Genomic DNA, 17,456 nt, shown 5'->3' on the forward strand with positions numbered 1-17,456 from the left:
AGGAGAGAAAAAGTTGAAATGTAAAAAATCAATGATTATTTAAAGTGTAAAGAGGACAAGCAAAGGGCCACATTAAGCAAATACCATTTAGGGTCTGTTCATATTTACTGAACTGAGTTGAACTGAACTAAATTGATTGAAACTAAACTGATTAGAGCTGAACTGAACTAAATTGATTGGTGCTGAACTGAACTGAGTATTTTATGAGAGAAGGAAATAAATTAGGAGCTGAACTAAACTAATTAGAGCTGAACTGAAATGAACTGATTGGAGCTGAACTAAACTGAACTGTAATTAAGCTGAAGTGAATAAACCCTTAGTGATTATAATTTATAGTAGTATATAAAAGAGAAAGGACATCTTGGTTACTAAATTTGACATTTTTCAAAATACCCCTCTGAAATGTAAAATTACATATCTTTTTTACACAATTATATATTAAATATTTTCCCAATAATAGCTATCCTTATTCATGTTTTTAAGAAAAACTACCCTTAAAACAGTTATATATGCCACAGAAAAAAAAAATAACCACCAATAAAAACTGCTTTTTAACTATCCTTATTTAGGGCCAGTTCATTTCAGCTTAATTTCAGTTCAGTTCAGCTCCAATCAGTTGAGTTCAGTTCAGCTCCTAATTTCTTTCGTTCATAAAATATTCATTTCAGCTCTATTCAGTTTAGTTCAGCTCAACTCAGCTCTAGTCAGTTCAACTCACTTCAGTAAATGTGAACACGTCCTTAATCATATACAAGCTAAGAGGTACACGCTACACGTGTACAATGTTGTAAAGTACACGCATAGTGTGTACCTCTTAACCTGTACCTATAAGACAAAAGCTAACAAATGTTCCGGGGACATTAGATAAAATAATAGAAAGTAGAGATTAAATTAAAAATGAATATTAATATAACAATTGATGCGTAATTTTGACATGCATTATCAAATTAATATCACTTTTGAAATTGTGGGCATTTGTTAGCAAGATCAAATAAGAAGACCCTTTTTTCTGCTCACATCTAATATTCATGGAGTCATCTAGCTACTTCATTAGGAATTGTGCCTCTCCCACTCCCAATTGTAGACTAGCTACTCTTTTTTTGGTTTGTTTGCTATCCGATCCTCTGATATATTGCTGGTATATATTAGAGAAATAAAAGAGGAATTCATACCTTTTAGAAGTCTTATCGTCACCACTAAAATCAACTTGGTTTCTTTAATGGAGAAAGGGTGCATCAAGTGGGCATCCCCATAGCCCATGAAGAATTTTGTTTCTTCTAAATTTGTTGCTTGCAGGTCTTACTTAAGGTAATGCAGCTAATGTTGGAGGGTAATGGGTCTTCATTTTTTAATGTTGTACGAGTAGTTGTAGTTTTAGTTGTAGGTTTGCGATCGTGGGACTTGGTAAGTTGTTCTTAATTGTAATGTATATAATTATACTACATAAATTATATGACATTTTAAGAGTAAGTAAGGATATCAACAAGCCAAGCCGAGCCGAGTATCAGTCTGTTCAAGTTGGGCTTGATAAGAAAAATATAAGCTCAAGCCAATCGTTTTCTTTATGTTTAAGCTTGGCTCATTAATGATTTTTTTGGTTCAAGCTTGGCTCATGAGTAGCTCATTTAATTCGAGCTCGATCCTACTATAATATTCACCAGCTTATTATAAACGAGTCTTGATGAATGAGCAAGATCTTATCACATTAATGTATGTGAGAAATTTATGAATGTTTATAATCCATGGTTTAATTTTAGGAGAATTGGGAGTATATGTTGTTGAATGTTGATTTTTAGGTAACCTTTTTAAATATAATGATGGTAATATGGTATACATGTTGGAGCTTCAACGGGCTATAAACGAACATATACGAACAAGCACATGTGATGAATGAACTTTTCGTGAGCCTAAATGATTTGAACTCCACATAATTGTTTAAGCTAAGCGCATTTACTAAATAAACGAACTTGAAGTTTTTGTTCGAACTCGCGTCGTTTCTTTATTAACGAATGAGCTTTACCTGAGCTTGTTTATGAGCACATTAGGACATCTCTATAAGGAAGGTCGAATATATATTTTGGTTATTTGTATATTTCAAGTATTGTAGTACTCTGTATGATTTGTCGTATTTCGCATATGATTGAGGCTTTCTTGTATTGGGTCATCCTAAACACATTGGATTAACCAAGCAAAGCTTGGTGGAGTTGGTGAGGGAACTCACCTAGTAACTTTGAGCTCACGAGTTCGAGCTCCACCAACTACAAAATGCTTGGGAGTAGGGGCATTTCCTTACCTCTCCCCTCTACTCTCAAGCGATGACCTGCGAAATTGGGCTGGCTAAATTTGTGAGAGGTGTCGGCTCAATAAATTCCTTCTTCTTACCTTTAAAAAAAAAAATAAATAAATCCTAAACACATTGGAGTCCTTGTACGATGTATGAATGAGGTCTCAAAAAATACACACTTTATCTAACAAAGTTTAGACTATTGGTAAGGTTTGTATCTTACAACTTTAAAGTTTTGTGGAATCAAAGCATTAAATCTATCTCACTAGAGTCACTTTGGGGTGGGACTATTGGTAAGTCAGTAACGTCATTGTTTACATATTGGTGCGTGGAAGAAAGGTAATTATGGAGTATTAATTCCGTAGTAGGTGAACGAGAGAATATGATGCTTCTTCCATCTTACATTTTATTTTTCTAGTTTTGTTTGCTGGGGATGATGATGATTGATTGTTTTATAATTTTGATGGAAGAATCAAAGACATGTGATACACTGATACGTACAACTATATTGAATTAATGTTAATAAAACAGCAATTCTCAAGTGTATGAAACTGCATAAATGGTGATGGCTAGCAGTTTTTTTTTTTCATTAAATTAGTCAATTGAATGTATGCACATAATTGATTCTTCAAAATAAATGGTTGATATTGAAAATAGTAACAATAGCTATAATTTCTCTACAGGCTATAGCCATTGAATAATTTCAATTAATTACTACTAAAAAGGCGTGTTCGGCAAAATATAGCTGTGAAGGTAGCTGTAGCTGTGAAGGTAGCTGCTAGCTGTGTAAGTAGCTGTTAGCTGTCAACAAACTGTTAGCTGTGAAGATAAATAATTTAGTTATAAGTGTGTGGTAAAGTAGCGGTTGACTAACTGTTACATTTAAAAATCAATATTTTATTTTTAAAACTATACATTAAATTTTATACAGCTACCTCAAAAAGCTACCTTTAATTTCAAAAGCTAATCTTTCTAACTTTTCATAGAAGCTACCTCCACCACTAAAAGCTACCCTAACCACTACTTTGTCAAACACTCACATTTTCTGTTAAGTAGTGGTTTGATAAAAGCTACTTAAAAGCTACTCAAACACTAGCGCCGAACACGTCCTAAGGAGAACCAAAAACAATTAGCATGATTATCAAAATCAACTATTTTTTGCTATCACATTATAAATTATGTATAGATAGTGGTGGATCTAGGTTTTTTTTTTTTTTTTTTTTTTTTTTTTTTTTTTTTTTTTTTTAAAGAAGGTGGATCCAGGTTTTGAGATTGGGGTATTAAATTAAGCATATTACGAAATACAAAGTAATATGTGAAATATTATCATTTTTTCAAAACTAATACTTCCTCTGTTTTATTTATTTATTTTATTTTATTATTGCACGATACATGTTGGGTGCACATTTTTTGATAGTGGGAAAAATGAGGAGAGAGAAAGGTAAAAGTACAAACAAGGCCATGTGATGTAAACATAAAGTAAAGAATCAAGTGTTAAAAGTAAGCACATATTGGATATTTACAGTATGAACACACATATTTTGTTTCTTTAAATGGAAATGGTGCAATATTAGTGAAATTTTCTTAAAAGCAAGTGGTGCAATAATAAAAGAACGGAGGAAGCATTTGAGTTATTAATTCATTTCAAAAATTTGTATCAATCATCTTTGCGTGTATGACGTACTCATCCTCCGGCAATGAGTTTTATAAAAGAGTAATTTAATATATTTGCGTGTGAAAAAGAAAACATATACTAGTATAAGAAAGCAGTTTTTTGGGAAATCCGGTCTCTTTGGTTAAAAAAGTCTGATTTTGCACATAAATATACTGTTTATAGTATCTAAAAGACCAGGTTTATTAATAACCGGTCTCTTTGATTTTAACAAAATAAACAAGACAAGTTAGACAACTGCTCTGGCGGGTTGATTTATAAGTCATTTATCCATAAATAGAAGAAAATCCTCTAATTATTTTCCAAAATATCCAAAATATTCATTTTCTCCTATAATATTGTGCCCATTTCTGTTAATATGGTCAAGCTCAAAATCATGTACGGAAAATCCACACTTTCCATATAGAAGTATAGAATATCCTTTTTTAAAGAAAACAATTTCAATTGAAATATGTTTATGAAAAGAATTTTCATTTGTTTGTTTGATTATAATTCCTTATGATAGAAAACATTTTAATTTCATAAAAATGTAATTTTTCTTTCACTTCTCCATTTTATTTTGTTTGTTTTGTTGACGGTTGAAACCAAATTCTTCTTAGCTTAAAATTTAATTCTAAGAGATGGAAAAGCATTTTGTGTTTGCCATTTTTTCCTAGCCTTTTTCGTCATCACTTTTCTATTTTCTCTTCTTCATCCATCCTTTACTTTTTTTACTTCTATTTTTCTTGTCCATAAGTTTTCCAATAATCAAACAAAGAAAGGATTTTTTTTTCACAACCATATTTTCTGTTACTTCCATTTTTCTTTTGTCCACAAGTTTTCCAATAATCAAAGAATAAAAAATTATTTTCAGAACCACATTTTCTATTGAAAATTGTTGTTTATGAAGAAAATGATTTTCCGTTAACATGAAAACTTAGGGTGAAAAAGAATATTGGAAGTACAAGGGTGGGAGGATAGGAGAGAGATAATAGAGGTGTGATGTATTTAGAGGAAAATAAAGCATATCTTACTTACAAAAGAAAAATGGTTTCCCAATTCTTAAAAGTAATTTTTTATCAATGGAAAAGTTGTTTTCTACCTCTAACAAAACTAGCAACGAAAAATAGAGAAATAAAATAAAATCATTTCTCTGAAATATATTTTTATACAAATTCATCATCATTCCCGCTATTTATATATAACTACTTTTTAAATGTTATTTTATTTATTTAGTTATTTATTTATTTATTTGCCTAACTAGTTTACAAATGTTAAACTAGTCGATAAGTATACGTAGAAAACATATTATTGCACTTTATATTAATATTAAAAAAATAAAACACAAAACAATAATCGCGCGCGACATTATAAAAAACTTATTGAAACTTATTGACAAAGGAAGTCTAAAAGCTGCTCAGAGTAAATCACGTCTTTCGCGCTGGTTAAAGCAGCATATTTTTCCTTCATTCCCAGATTGATGAAGCGAAGAAAGACGAATACAACGGACAGTTTAGAAAAGAGGGGAAAAAAAAAAAAGCAGACTTAAAGGACGAAAATAGGCATTCATCGCGACGTGGCATCAACAAACTAGAGTCTTCTGATAGCTTCAATATAAAAGTACCACATAAAGATTTGATTTACACAAAGTTTTACAATTGGTGTAGCTACTCCTTATTTAATTCATAAAATCCACCTCATGTATGGCCCATATGACTGATATGAGAGGGATTTATGGAGGGTTTCTAAACGGAGGGTTGCGAGACATTTAGCCATTGTCTCGCAGGGGCATAAGCGTCTTTTAATACGTAATTTGAATTTTGGCAGCTTGGTGCGCCGTTTCGAGGTAAAGCATCCCGTTATCAAGAGTGTGACCTGTCCTTTTCACTTCGTAAAGCTCGGTCTGTGTGGCTGTTCTTATTTCCTCTCTCCTCTCTAACCTCAATTTTTCTCTCTCCTCATTTTTTCTCTGTCCTGCTCCTCGAACAAGTCCTGAATTTTTGAGCTTCTCATCGTTTCCTTCCATCTCCTCGACGAAGAACTTTTGTTAAATTGTACACAAAGTCCCTCTATTGTTGGAACAGGTCCGTATATTTATGTTTAAGTTTTGCAATTTGAAATGTACAACTTAGAGTTTTAGTTTTAATCGTTGATTAGAAATCGTTTTGATATGTTGAAATGAAAGTTAGGGTTTTTTGGGGGATATTTTATGAAATGGTTGAAATTATTGGGTCGCGTTTTGGGATCGATTCCCAAATTGGGGATGAATTGAACGGAATTCTGTATTGTAATTGGGAAGATGTGGGTTTAAATTTTGCAAAGAAGGTTTAAATTAGGGAAAATTTTGCATGTGAAGGTTTAAGGAAAGAGAAAATTTTGCAGTTAGTGTTCCATCAAATGTTTCGCAATAATCGGGAGAAATAGGGTCTAATTTCATGTAGAAATTGAATAAAGTTAGCGTATTTTTGCAGTAAAGGGTACTCTTGGAACGATTGAGGTAAATGTCTGTGTTGGTTTGTCTGGGTTGGCTTTTTATCCATATGAATGCGTTGATGGTGTTGATGGGTGTGGTGGTATCATTGCGAATATTGTCCGCATTATTTCATGGGTTATGGTGTTGATGGTTTATGTTGTATTTCCTTAGTAATTTCTAAGAAATTATATGATTAAGCAATTAATTCATTATTAGTAGATGCCTTAGTTATTTCCTTTCGGTTTTGTTATTTGAAAGCAATTATTTGTTGTTATGCCTTTAGTTGCCTCATTGATGTAATTGATTTATATTTGAAATGTTTTAGGTTTATTGAGATGTAATTGATGTTTATTTGCCATGATTTAGGTTTATTGAGTTGTATTTGACTTGTCAAAAGCTAATGTAATAGAATTGTCATGCAAAAGAAATTAGTTTGTTGTTATGCTGTAGTTACCTCTTTGATTTAATAGGTGTTTGAAATGATTTAGGTTTATTGTCTTGTAATAGAATTGATTTACTAGCCCTTCGAAGACAGTTATGCTTTGACACCTAGTTAATCGTTAACCTTAATGATGATGGAAAATTTGAGGAATTCATCATATTGATGATCTTTATCTCTTGTATTTAGTCAATTTATTGCTTGTCCAACAAAGCAACAAGCTACAAGATTATTATGCCTTAAGTTAAAAATTTGTGTTGTAGGTGCATTGTTATCAAGTTACCATGAAATTTGGTTCTTTAAGATCCTTCAACTCTTTATTTTTGAGGTATTGTGAAGCTTGATATGCTCTGTAACTTTGTAAGAGATGACCTTTTTTATATATGAGTTCTGCTGTAGCTTGATGGACAGGATCCATTTTCAGCTTTTCATGTTGAGATAAATGGACAGGATCTGATTGTAGAAATGGTTCTGATTGTAGCTTGATGCTGCCCTATCATCTTAATGTTTTTGAAATCTGAAGTAACACGAGCCGTAATAGGCTACCTTTTCATAAATATATCGAACTTCAACTTACATCAAAGCCTGAGTCCATCAATTTGGAAATTGGATTTATATGATAGAAAAGTAAATATGTTAATGCCATATATTATGAAATGATCTCAGAACACTGAAGTGATGCTATATATTATGAAAAGTAAATATGTTGTTATGCCTTAGTTATGTTTTTGATTTAATAGATGTAATAGAATTGTCATGCAGAAGCTAATGTGTGCTTGCATCTTATGGGCAGTTGGACCACAGTGTTGTCATGAAGAAGAAGTCAATTGTTCGGTCGATGAATCGAACAAAGTGGGGGGGGTGAGTATGTGTTGGTTATTGTTATATGGATTGGTGGAGTGAATAATGTTGCAGTGTAGAACTAACTTAGGTGACCGATGATTTTCAAGGTCCATTAAAAAGGGAGGTACGCAAACCTGTGGGTTCGTCATCGAACCTCAAACGTGTGGGCCAACCGAAACCAATGGCGACTAGTAAACGAAAGGCAAAAACTGATCACGAGTACGAAGAAGATGATGATCATGAGGAATCAGAACATTTGAGCAATGATGGTGATTCAGATTCAAGTTCTGGATTTATGGAGGTGATGATTAAGGAGTATATGAAGAGAAAGGCTAAGAAGAGAAAAGGGAAGTCGTTGTGTGGCGGGGCGAATAAGAAGGTATGAAGAAGTTTTCGTTGTACCATATTTTTATTACTAGTTTTCTGTGAAATTCTGAAATGTGAGAACTATTTATTCTCTATATTTGTAGGGTATTCAAACAGAAGGACATAGAGTTATGGCTGATGGTGTAGTCCTACGGACACATTATGAGAACATTGGGAAGGTATAGATATGCTTTGCTTTGGGATGGGCTGGTTAATGTTTTTTTTTGGATATAGTGTAATTTTAACATGCTTTGCTTTGGGAGGGGTTGGTTATATAAATTTGAAATTGAGTAATGCTGATGCTAATATGTGTGCTTTGTGTTACAGCAGCCCAATATAGTTTGCAGAGTGGAAAATTTTTGTTTCCTGGTGAAGAAGTTTGATCCGAAGAGACAGGAGTTGGTGGAAAGAATGGGATTTGGGGGGTTGCTGCATTTGGATATGAAAAATATCCCGAGGCAGTTTTGTTATTGGCTGATGAGCAGGGTTTTTGCTGATGGGACAATGGTCTTTGGAGATGGATCAATTCTTCCTCTGGGGCCAAACCAAGTCAGGTCCATTCTTGGTATTCCAATAGGAAGCAAGGAAGTTCCTCTTGTTCTCGGCGATGACGAAGAGGACACCCAGAAGATTATGCGGGTGTTTCAACAATACGGTGTTGGGTTGAAGCGACAAATGGTGTCTCTTAATCTTGCAGCTGCAGCCATGTGCCCTGAGCTTGAAGATGGTTCTCTGGTGGAGCTGCAGACTGAAGTGGATGAAGAGGACTTTATGATTGCTTTCCTAATTGTTGCCCTTGGAATGATAGTCTGCACGACCACAAACAGTTCGAACTTGGCTGCATCATTAGTGCCAACATTGGTAGTTGCATGTGTAGCTGGAGAGTATGATTGGTGCAAGTTCACAATTGACTGGGTGCGTGACTCAACTGATCGATTTCAGACAAAGTTTCAGAAAGATGGATTTCGTTGCGGCTGTGGTGGGAGCTTTGTGTTTCTTATGGTAAGGTTACCCTAACTATTTGGTTATGTATTGGTTTAAGATCATGTATGCTAATTAAGTTAGTGGAAAATGCAGATTTTTTATTTAGATAACCTCCATCGTGTACCAAATAGGTGGGGTATATACCCTAGGTTGATGGTGTGGGATTCTGAACATGTGATAGCAGTTGTAGATGAAGATCGGAGGTCTGATGAAGAGTTTGGGCATTTACTGGTGAGTTAGTTTACAATAAATTCTGGTTATTCATTTATCCCGGACGGAACTGATTTTGGTACTTGTGGGCGTAACAGGTTCTAGACATTGCATATGGGGAGGACCATCCTCTGGTGCCACGTGATGATGGAGATCTCGAGCTGGTGCAAAGTAAAGTCGTTAATAATTCCATTAATAACTCTGTTAATACTATGGCAGATCAGGTAAGTAACTATGTGCATATACAATTTCATTTTGCATATTGTGTGCGTATACATTTTGGATATGGTACTATGTGTCTTGGGGAGGTAAAGATGGAAAATCTGCTAAAAATAGGGTGTAAAGTATGGTATTACAATCCCTAATTTTGATGGAGTTTTAGCATTTTGTATAATCTAGAAATCTGTGGTCTTGAGTTTCAACATTACCTTGTTATCCAAATGTCTGTAATGTGCTATTTGTACAATTTAGCCTTAGATGAATCTGGTAAGCTAAATTTTAGATTTACAGTACATGGTTATTATATGTAGCATCAGATTCCTTCCCATATTTGCAATTTGGAACTGCTTTATTCTCGCCGTGATGGATTATGATTTCCTTTTTTGCCTGCTTGATGTGCAAGTTTATCATGTTTTGCCTGCTTGGATTGAGGCCTTTGAGCTTAAGTAAAATTGGTAAAACCAGTTGATGTAACCAATCCTGGGACAGAAAAATGTTAGGTTGGAGTTGGTATTAGTAGCCCAATTATGTTGGATTATAAGATTCATGCTGATAATAAGTCAGTTTATAATAGTTTTCCTTGTTATGTGTAGGTGTTTGCTCTCTTAACTCCTAAGCTTGTTAGTCTAGTGGAGGGGATAGTTGGGACTGCATTAGGTAGTGGTGGTTCCAAGGCTGGTCAAACCAAGAATAATCAAGATATGCACACTATTAGCACTGGTAAAGGAAGCCAGCCCCGTGAGAGTGGGAGCAGTAATAAGGGTGCAAAAGTGTTGAAAGCACCCAAAGAGAAGTGCCCAGTTGAGGAGAAAGAATCTTGTAATTCGAGCAATGGGGAAGTCGTCGGTATGATGACTCGGGAAACAGCTTATGATAAGCGGTTGGAGACGTTTGTGAAAGGGTGGAAGGATTTAAAGGATCAAAACCAGTACGTATTTTCAAGTTATTTATGCCTTTTTAAGGGGTTTATGTTTATGTTAAGTGTTAAGTGTGCATGAAATTGATAAAAGGCCTTTGTTCTAGACATAGTGAAACCTAATGCATAGTCTTGTTTGGTGTGTCCATTTTAATTGTTTATGTTTGTAATGGCAGGGAGGGCCCGTCTATCATTGAGTGTGATGGAATGAATGCTACGCAGAGGGACTGTTATGGTGTAGTGGGTCCTCGAGCCCGTCTTGGGCATCAATATGTGAGGATGACATCAATTTTGTACACAAAGTACTGGGGGGCTAGTGAGTTTCTGAATAGGAGGAAAAGGATTCTGATTGATCCTTCTTATGCGATAAATAATAGATGTCTGAGTTGTTGTACTAGTCATTATTGGTATACTCACACTAATTTGTGGAAAATTGAATTTGTGAAACATTGAATTTATTTGTGTAGATGATGATTAAGGCAAAGGACAAGGATTATGCGAAACTCGCTAGGAAGTATGGCAAGCCATTGTTAAATATCCCAAATCATGAAATTCGCATAGTATGTAGGTTTTGTATTTTATAATGTATATTGTTCTATTTATCTTTTCTATTGTCGTGTTTTGTGATATATTGTAATGTGTATGAAATTGTGTATGAAACAAGTTTTCTTCCCTGTGCTTGATGGGTCAGCTGATAAGGCGGATGAACACTGGTGGTGCCTATGCATGGATATGGTGAAGAAGCAATTCTGGATGATTGACTCGTTGTATCCGGATCCTTATGAACACCATTCAGAGCTTGTTACGGAACTGGTTAGTAACTTGGCCACCCACTCTAATGTCTTAACCATCTTTGTAATCTGGTTTGAGCTTGTAGAATTTATAAATTTTACCTTTCACATGTGAAAGCAGTTGATTTTCTCTTCCAATTGAAAGATCCCCTTTGGGAGTTGGGCAATTGTGAGAAGTGGCCTAGGCATGTGGTGGGCATGGTAAAGCAAACAAATACGTAAGTATTATGAATGTTGCATTGTTAATGGTGTTAGTTATATAAGTTGTGTACATAAATGGTATCGAAGTTATGATTAAGAGTCCCAAATACATGAATTTGTACAGTTAAACTAACCACCTCTCCTGCCATTCATGGTATAGTTTCTCCTGTGGTGTGCTAATGCTTGGTTACCTTAAACACTGTGCCCGTAATTCTTTTGATACTAGTTACCCGATGGTATGTTTGCTGTCAATTATTATGCTTCTTTTATATGGTACATGATATTGTACATGTATAACAATAGCTTCTTTGCAAAAATTTTGGTGTGTAGGAGAAGAACTTGAGGAAGAGGTTGTTTTTGGAGGATGCGAACATTTCATGCAATGAACTTAGAGCAAAATTTGTTGAAATTCTCCCCAAGGAACGAGTCTGGCCCAAAAGGACTGGATCTTCTCAAAACACGATGTAGTTCTGTGGTTTTTTCAACTACTGATTTGGGATCTTCTCAAAACACGATGCGTTGTTGGAATTGTTTTGTTTTGCTGTTTTTTAAGTCTGTTAAAACTATGTTTCCATTACTGTGGGTTGTTGTGTGATAATTTGTTCAGCAACAACACAGGTATTCTGTATGTAGACAATGCAGTTTGGTCAGACAAGTGAGGTTTTAACAATGCAAGTCCGTTGGTATTAAATTTGTGTTTGTATTAAATTTACTGTAGTTATTACCTAATTATCGTAAGCTGTAGAATTAGAATATGTGTATAAGCAAAGAAGCTAAATATAGTGAAAATAAGAACACATATAGTGAAAATAAGAACACATAAGAACATAGTGAAAATACATTCGCTTACTAAAGACAAGGTAATTGCTTAATTACTAAAGACAAGGTAGTTATTTAATTACTAATTGACATCTAAATCACTCCATAACTTAGTTGGCACAGTGCATTAGGTAAAAGTAAAGGTAAAAACACCAGCCCAAGACCCTTAGCTTAGCCGAGTTAACAAAACTCAAAACTGGACTCCGATGTCCACCCAAGACCCTTAGTCGAGTCACTTTCCGTGTTGTTTGTCTCATACAAATGGACTGCATGTTGTAGGCGGCTGACATACTCAGGTGGGTAGTCATTGCAGGTCTACGGTTCGGCAGTAACAAGAGACAAGTTAGCCATCTCATCGTAACCATTTTCAGCCAACATTTTGCGTCGGAAAGAAATGCGTTGCTTGGTGTTGGTAGTAATAGCCTCGATTGGATCCTCTTTGCGTGAATTGCAGCCATTCATATGTGACTTTGATTCCTTGTTCATTAGGTATAGTGAACCTCTTACCAACAAGGATAACTCCCCACTCATTCCCCTTGCCAATTTGCTCATCCACATCCAACCACCAATCCTCAAGGTATTGAAAAAACTCAAAGAAACGTTTGAGGTAGGTGTGGTAATCTGGGTAGGCATAACACTCAGCTAGAGATCTCCTTAATGTCCTCAAGTCGAAAGACACGGTTATCTTCACAACATCAACCAAGTACCACATGAAACAAAGTGCCTCCTTACGAAAGTAACGTGCCCTACCAACCTTGAACAAAGTCAAGAATGGATATTTTGTGTGGAAATCAATCCCTTTGATCAGTTCTTCTAAGCCACCCCTTGCAATCGTGGCTAGTTGGTGACATAACATCATACGGTGGCTGTGCTTAGGCATGTACATATCCCTACTGATAGCCTTCAGATCGTGTACCCCAGTTTTCTTGATCTTGGCCACCCTCGTAACAGCTTCTTTCGTTTTCTTTCCTCACGAGAGTTACCTGTACAACAAAGAAACGACAGATGTGTTAGTACCACTGAAACATCATTTCTTACATGCATGAGTTTAAATTTACCGATTGATAGATTTACTAGTACCACTGAAAGAATTAAAAGTAGTAAAAGATGTTTTAGAAGCACTACCTTTGTTGCCCATGGTATGGAAGTTGAAACTCTATTTAGATTTACGTGTGGTTGTATGCTATGAACTGAATTCGTGGTAACATTTGCTGTAGATTATATACAGCATCAATTGCTTCTGAATTGAATGCATCTAACTACCTTTGCTGTAACATTTACTAGGATATTTTATTGTTGCATTGAGCCCAATGAGATGGGACTTGTATTGAATTAGTTGATTTAATTCTACAGTTTAGCTTGTCAGTGTTACAACTGTACCTACTTACCCAACAACCTTGTACTTCATCTTCAATGGTGAGGTTTAGTTGATTTAATTTTACTTACCCAACCTAGTACTTCATCTTAAATGGTGAGGTTTAGTTTACACAGAAGGATAACTTTGCACAATACATTACATAAGTTGAAAGGTACCCTAGTGTACCTTAATGGTACCCTAGTTAACCCAACTGGTATGTTGTCACCCTAAATGGCAGCATTATGATCCTAAATGGTACCCTACTTTACATCACTTGAAGGCCTAAATGGTACCCTAAATGGCAGCATTATGATCCTAAATGGTACCCTACTTTACATCACTTGAAGGCCTAAATTGTACCCTAGAAATCCTAAATGGTACCCTACAAATCATAGATGGTACCCTACTTTACATAACTTGAAGACCTTCGTGTGTGATGCGAAAAGGGCATCGCCGCCCTTGGATCGAGTTGTTTGTATTTTTTACCACCAGCCATTCGCGATACCATGACTTGGAATTGTTGTTATACTGGTTCGAAATGAACATCTTATTCGAGACCTGTTGTTCCCATTTCTCGCCCAGTGATGCCTTGACTTCCTGGGTAGAAGTGAATGTTCTCAACACTGCGTTATTGTGTTCGAAAACATCGATTACTTCATTGACCACCACGAAGGCAATGTTGTAGGTACTTGCTATGTGTTTCATCTTTGTTGCTACTGCCAATAATACTTGACTCCTCTCCATGAACCCTCTTGTGGTGTTGTCATGTGCATGCCTGAAAAGGTATGCAATAGAGTCAAGTATAATAACTCTCGTGTGTCGGCATCCTTCAAGGGATTTCATCACAATTTGTTCGACTTGGTTCAAAACTAAAAAGATTTGATCTGAGTTGTCAATTTTTTTAACAAGGACCGAGGACAATGGATCTTCGCCTACTATCGAACCACATATACTCTTGTTAAGAGCGCTTAATCTCTTAGAAGGAAACACCGTGCATGCTTGAATGTAAATTGATGAGCCGTACAAACATATTTGTGTTTTTCCCACTCCACTTTCCCCATATATTTCAGTTACTTCACCCGTTTGTATGCCACCATCTAAGATAAAATCTATGATGTCACATTTCGTTTTGAATTTTGGTTTCATTTTTAAAAGGGAGTGAAAAGTTGTTTTATTTATTGGGATATGCCTAAAGTCTTTGTATATATAAAGAAGTTCGATAACATAATAGATAATACGTACCACAATTTTAGATTTCTTAGGACAACATTATCAAGTAGTACTCAACACTTGGGAAGATATACTCCAACTAACATATCCCCACCATAAGTTATTTGAAAATGTAAAGGTTGTACTATTTAAAGTTATCAATTTAAAAATAAATGAAGTACCACTGTTGCCTTGAGCCAAGTGAATTGATTATCCAAGTGAAGCTCTTTCAGTTGGACTATTCTGTCACACAGTAACACCAAAGGGTAAATGCTTTTTCAGTTGGACTATTCTGTCACATGGTAACACCAAAGGGTAAATGCTATGTCCCAATTGTAAAGCGCAAATTTATTATTTTGTACTTGAGGAACTTATATATTTATGTTTACTATTTTATCATATTCATTTATTTGTTTCAGTACTATTTCAATGTGTAACATCCCGAAAAAATATTAACAAAAGATCATATTCAAAGCAAGTCTGCTGGGGTGATGAATTGTCATATCAAGAATTGCTTTTGTTGTCAGATTGGACAGATTGCTTGTTGAATTGAACAAAGTGGGTTGGTTGTAGTTGGATTATTTAGTACTTTACTTGTATTTTTCTTTTGGTCAGTCTTTCAGTTACTCCTCTCTTGAAACCCCTCTCTAGACATCCTTCCAACCTCACTGAAGTATAGCCATGTCCACTCGTCTCAATAGTATGCAAAACATATGGGGTCGGCTAATGCTGCACCACCCAACTGAACCCCTAATGTACTTCAGCCCTTTCTTAACCTCTATTGAGCCCGAGCTCAATTTCAACCAGATAAGGTATTATGTTGGGGAAGATTACTTCCTTAACATGGACCCAATATCGGTGACCGTTGTCCGGGAGCAACTAATTAATTCACTTGAGGATGAGACAACAACCTTCATCCCCAACAGCGTCATGGAGGTGGCTGACTTCGATGTAAGGGCTGCTTACTATCTTATTCTGTCTGATCTAGAAGGATACCTCCACAAGGGTGTCCTGGTATTCACAAGGTGGTGTGTCAAAAATCCATGGATGTGGTTGGTGCTCCCTTCATACCCATGGATTTTATCCCTGTCTTCGATCGTAAGCCAATTATGATGACTGACCACCTTCCAATCTACACCATTCCTTTGAATGAAAGGCACATATTCATAGGGTCTAAAATTGCTGCTATACATGTGATGGAAGTCAATCTCAACATTAAATTGGTTAGTTAAAATGTTTTCACTTGTAAAACATCCTTAAGAGGGATTCGGTACCACCGTATCTCTGTGTGTGGCTCGACGGAAGACATTCCGGGCGCTCCATCTTTTCTAAAAGGGGCTACTTTTATTTTGTGGAATGCACGGAACGTGAATCGTCCATCTTTCAAGGAAACATTCAACAAGCTATACAATGCTTTTTCCCCGGAAATGTTGGTGATGATGGAGGCCAAAGCTGACGCTTCTTTGCTCGGGTACATTAGAGAAGTCCTTCAAGGGGTGTACTCGGTTGATGGTTTCGGGATGGTGAATGGGTACTACAGTGTGCTTCTTATTTGACAAAAGTCGGACGTGTATCCTTGGGTGACTTACAGGGGTGACGCTAGCTACGGGCACCAAATGGGCGTAGATGTTCAGGTATTCAGTTCTCAATTCCAATTTTAAAGTCCATTTGTATTTCAAAAGTAAATAATAATTGTTTTTAAATCTGAATTTTAATAATAATTGTGTTTTTAATCTCATATCCCAAGCCACTTGTAAGTAGAAAGTAGCTACTGGGCACAATCTCAAATTTTTTAATAATAGTTTTCTTTATAATTTCCAGCCAGGAGCGAAATTCTATCCAAACACCGATCGACTCCACCGTGCATCAACTTGGTACGAAGACAGAGGGGGAAATGAATAATGACTTTATTAATGATATGATAAGACTACGGTTAAATTCTATGTTATGTATTTTGTACTGGGATGTTCAAGGTTTATTATGTATTTCGTTATGTTTAAAATTTAAAAATTATGCTAAAACTACATTATGCCTGTCTTATGTTTGTATTATGTTTACAATTATATCTTATTTAGTGCTATTTCTTTGTTTCATATTTAACTTAAGCAAAAAAATAAAGGGGCAAATAAAGTAGAGACACAATAGGTTTTTATTGAAGCACAACCATAATGTTTAAAGTATAGTTAAACATACATATCCAAGGATACCACTAATATTTATCGGCATCACATTAATCATAAACTTTATATTTCAACTACAGATACGCACTACAAGATTAACCACAAATGCCAGTATTACATATTTCATAGTAGTAGCAATTTTCTTTTCAAGTACATCAAGCCTCTGCCAAATCTCCACTAAATCATTGTTGGTGGTGCTTCTAATCATATCCTCATCCCTTTCCCATTGCCAAAATGAACAAGACCTGCACTTGTAGTATGGTCGTCTTGGATTAGCCTTGGATAGAGAAATACGGAATTCGGATATTGCTTGGCCCCCGCAGTTGCAACGCTTAGCAGCCACCCAGACGATATCGCCGCCTGTCAGAAAATTGCTTCCACGACCAACTAAAGAGGTAAAGGTTCTGTTTAAAGACATGGTTTTTGTATTTCAACCGGTGTTTGTGTATGTCCTTTTGTTTACTGAATTGGATATGGATATTTATAAGCAAGGCAAATGAAAGATCTTTTAAGT

At 35.5% G+C, this 17,456-nt stretch overlaps 1 protein-coding gene across 1 annotated transcript; it reads right to left on the reverse strand.

Moving 5' to 3' along the window:
• Positions 1-13,086: 13,086 nt before the first annotated feature.
• Positions 13,087-14,699, reverse strand: LOC145580872 (DNA repair protein XRCC3 homolog). Its single transcript, XM_081637958.1, has 2 exons — positions 14,040-14,699; positions 13,087-13,179 (listed from the first exon to the last, which is right to left on the reverse strand). The coding sequence occupies exons 1-2, from the start codon at positions 14,697-14,699 to the stop codon at positions 13,087-13,089; spliced, it is 753 nt and encodes a 250-aa protein (XP_081494084.1).
• Between the last annotated feature and the right edge of the window lie 2,757 nt (positions 14,700-17,456).

This window comes from Chenopodium album, chromosome 15 (assembly GCF_948465745.1).
Source record: "Chenopodium album chromosome 15, dcCheAlbu1.1, whole genome shotgun sequence".
Lineage (NCBI taxonomy): Eukaryota > Viridiplantae > Streptophyta > Magnoliopsida > Caryophyllales > Amaranthaceae > Chenopodium > Chenopodium album.

Excerpts from the sequence above, each read along its gene's own strand:
- LOC145580872 (XM_081637958.1), bottom strand. The coding sequence starts at position 14,699 with ATGAAACCAAAATTCAAAACGAAATGTGACATCATAGATTTTATCTTA. Across the intron at positions 13,180-14,039 it reads GGTATCGCGAATGGCTGGTG|GTAACTCTCGTGAGGAAAGA; the intron begins GTAAAAAATACA and ends TTTGTTGTACAG.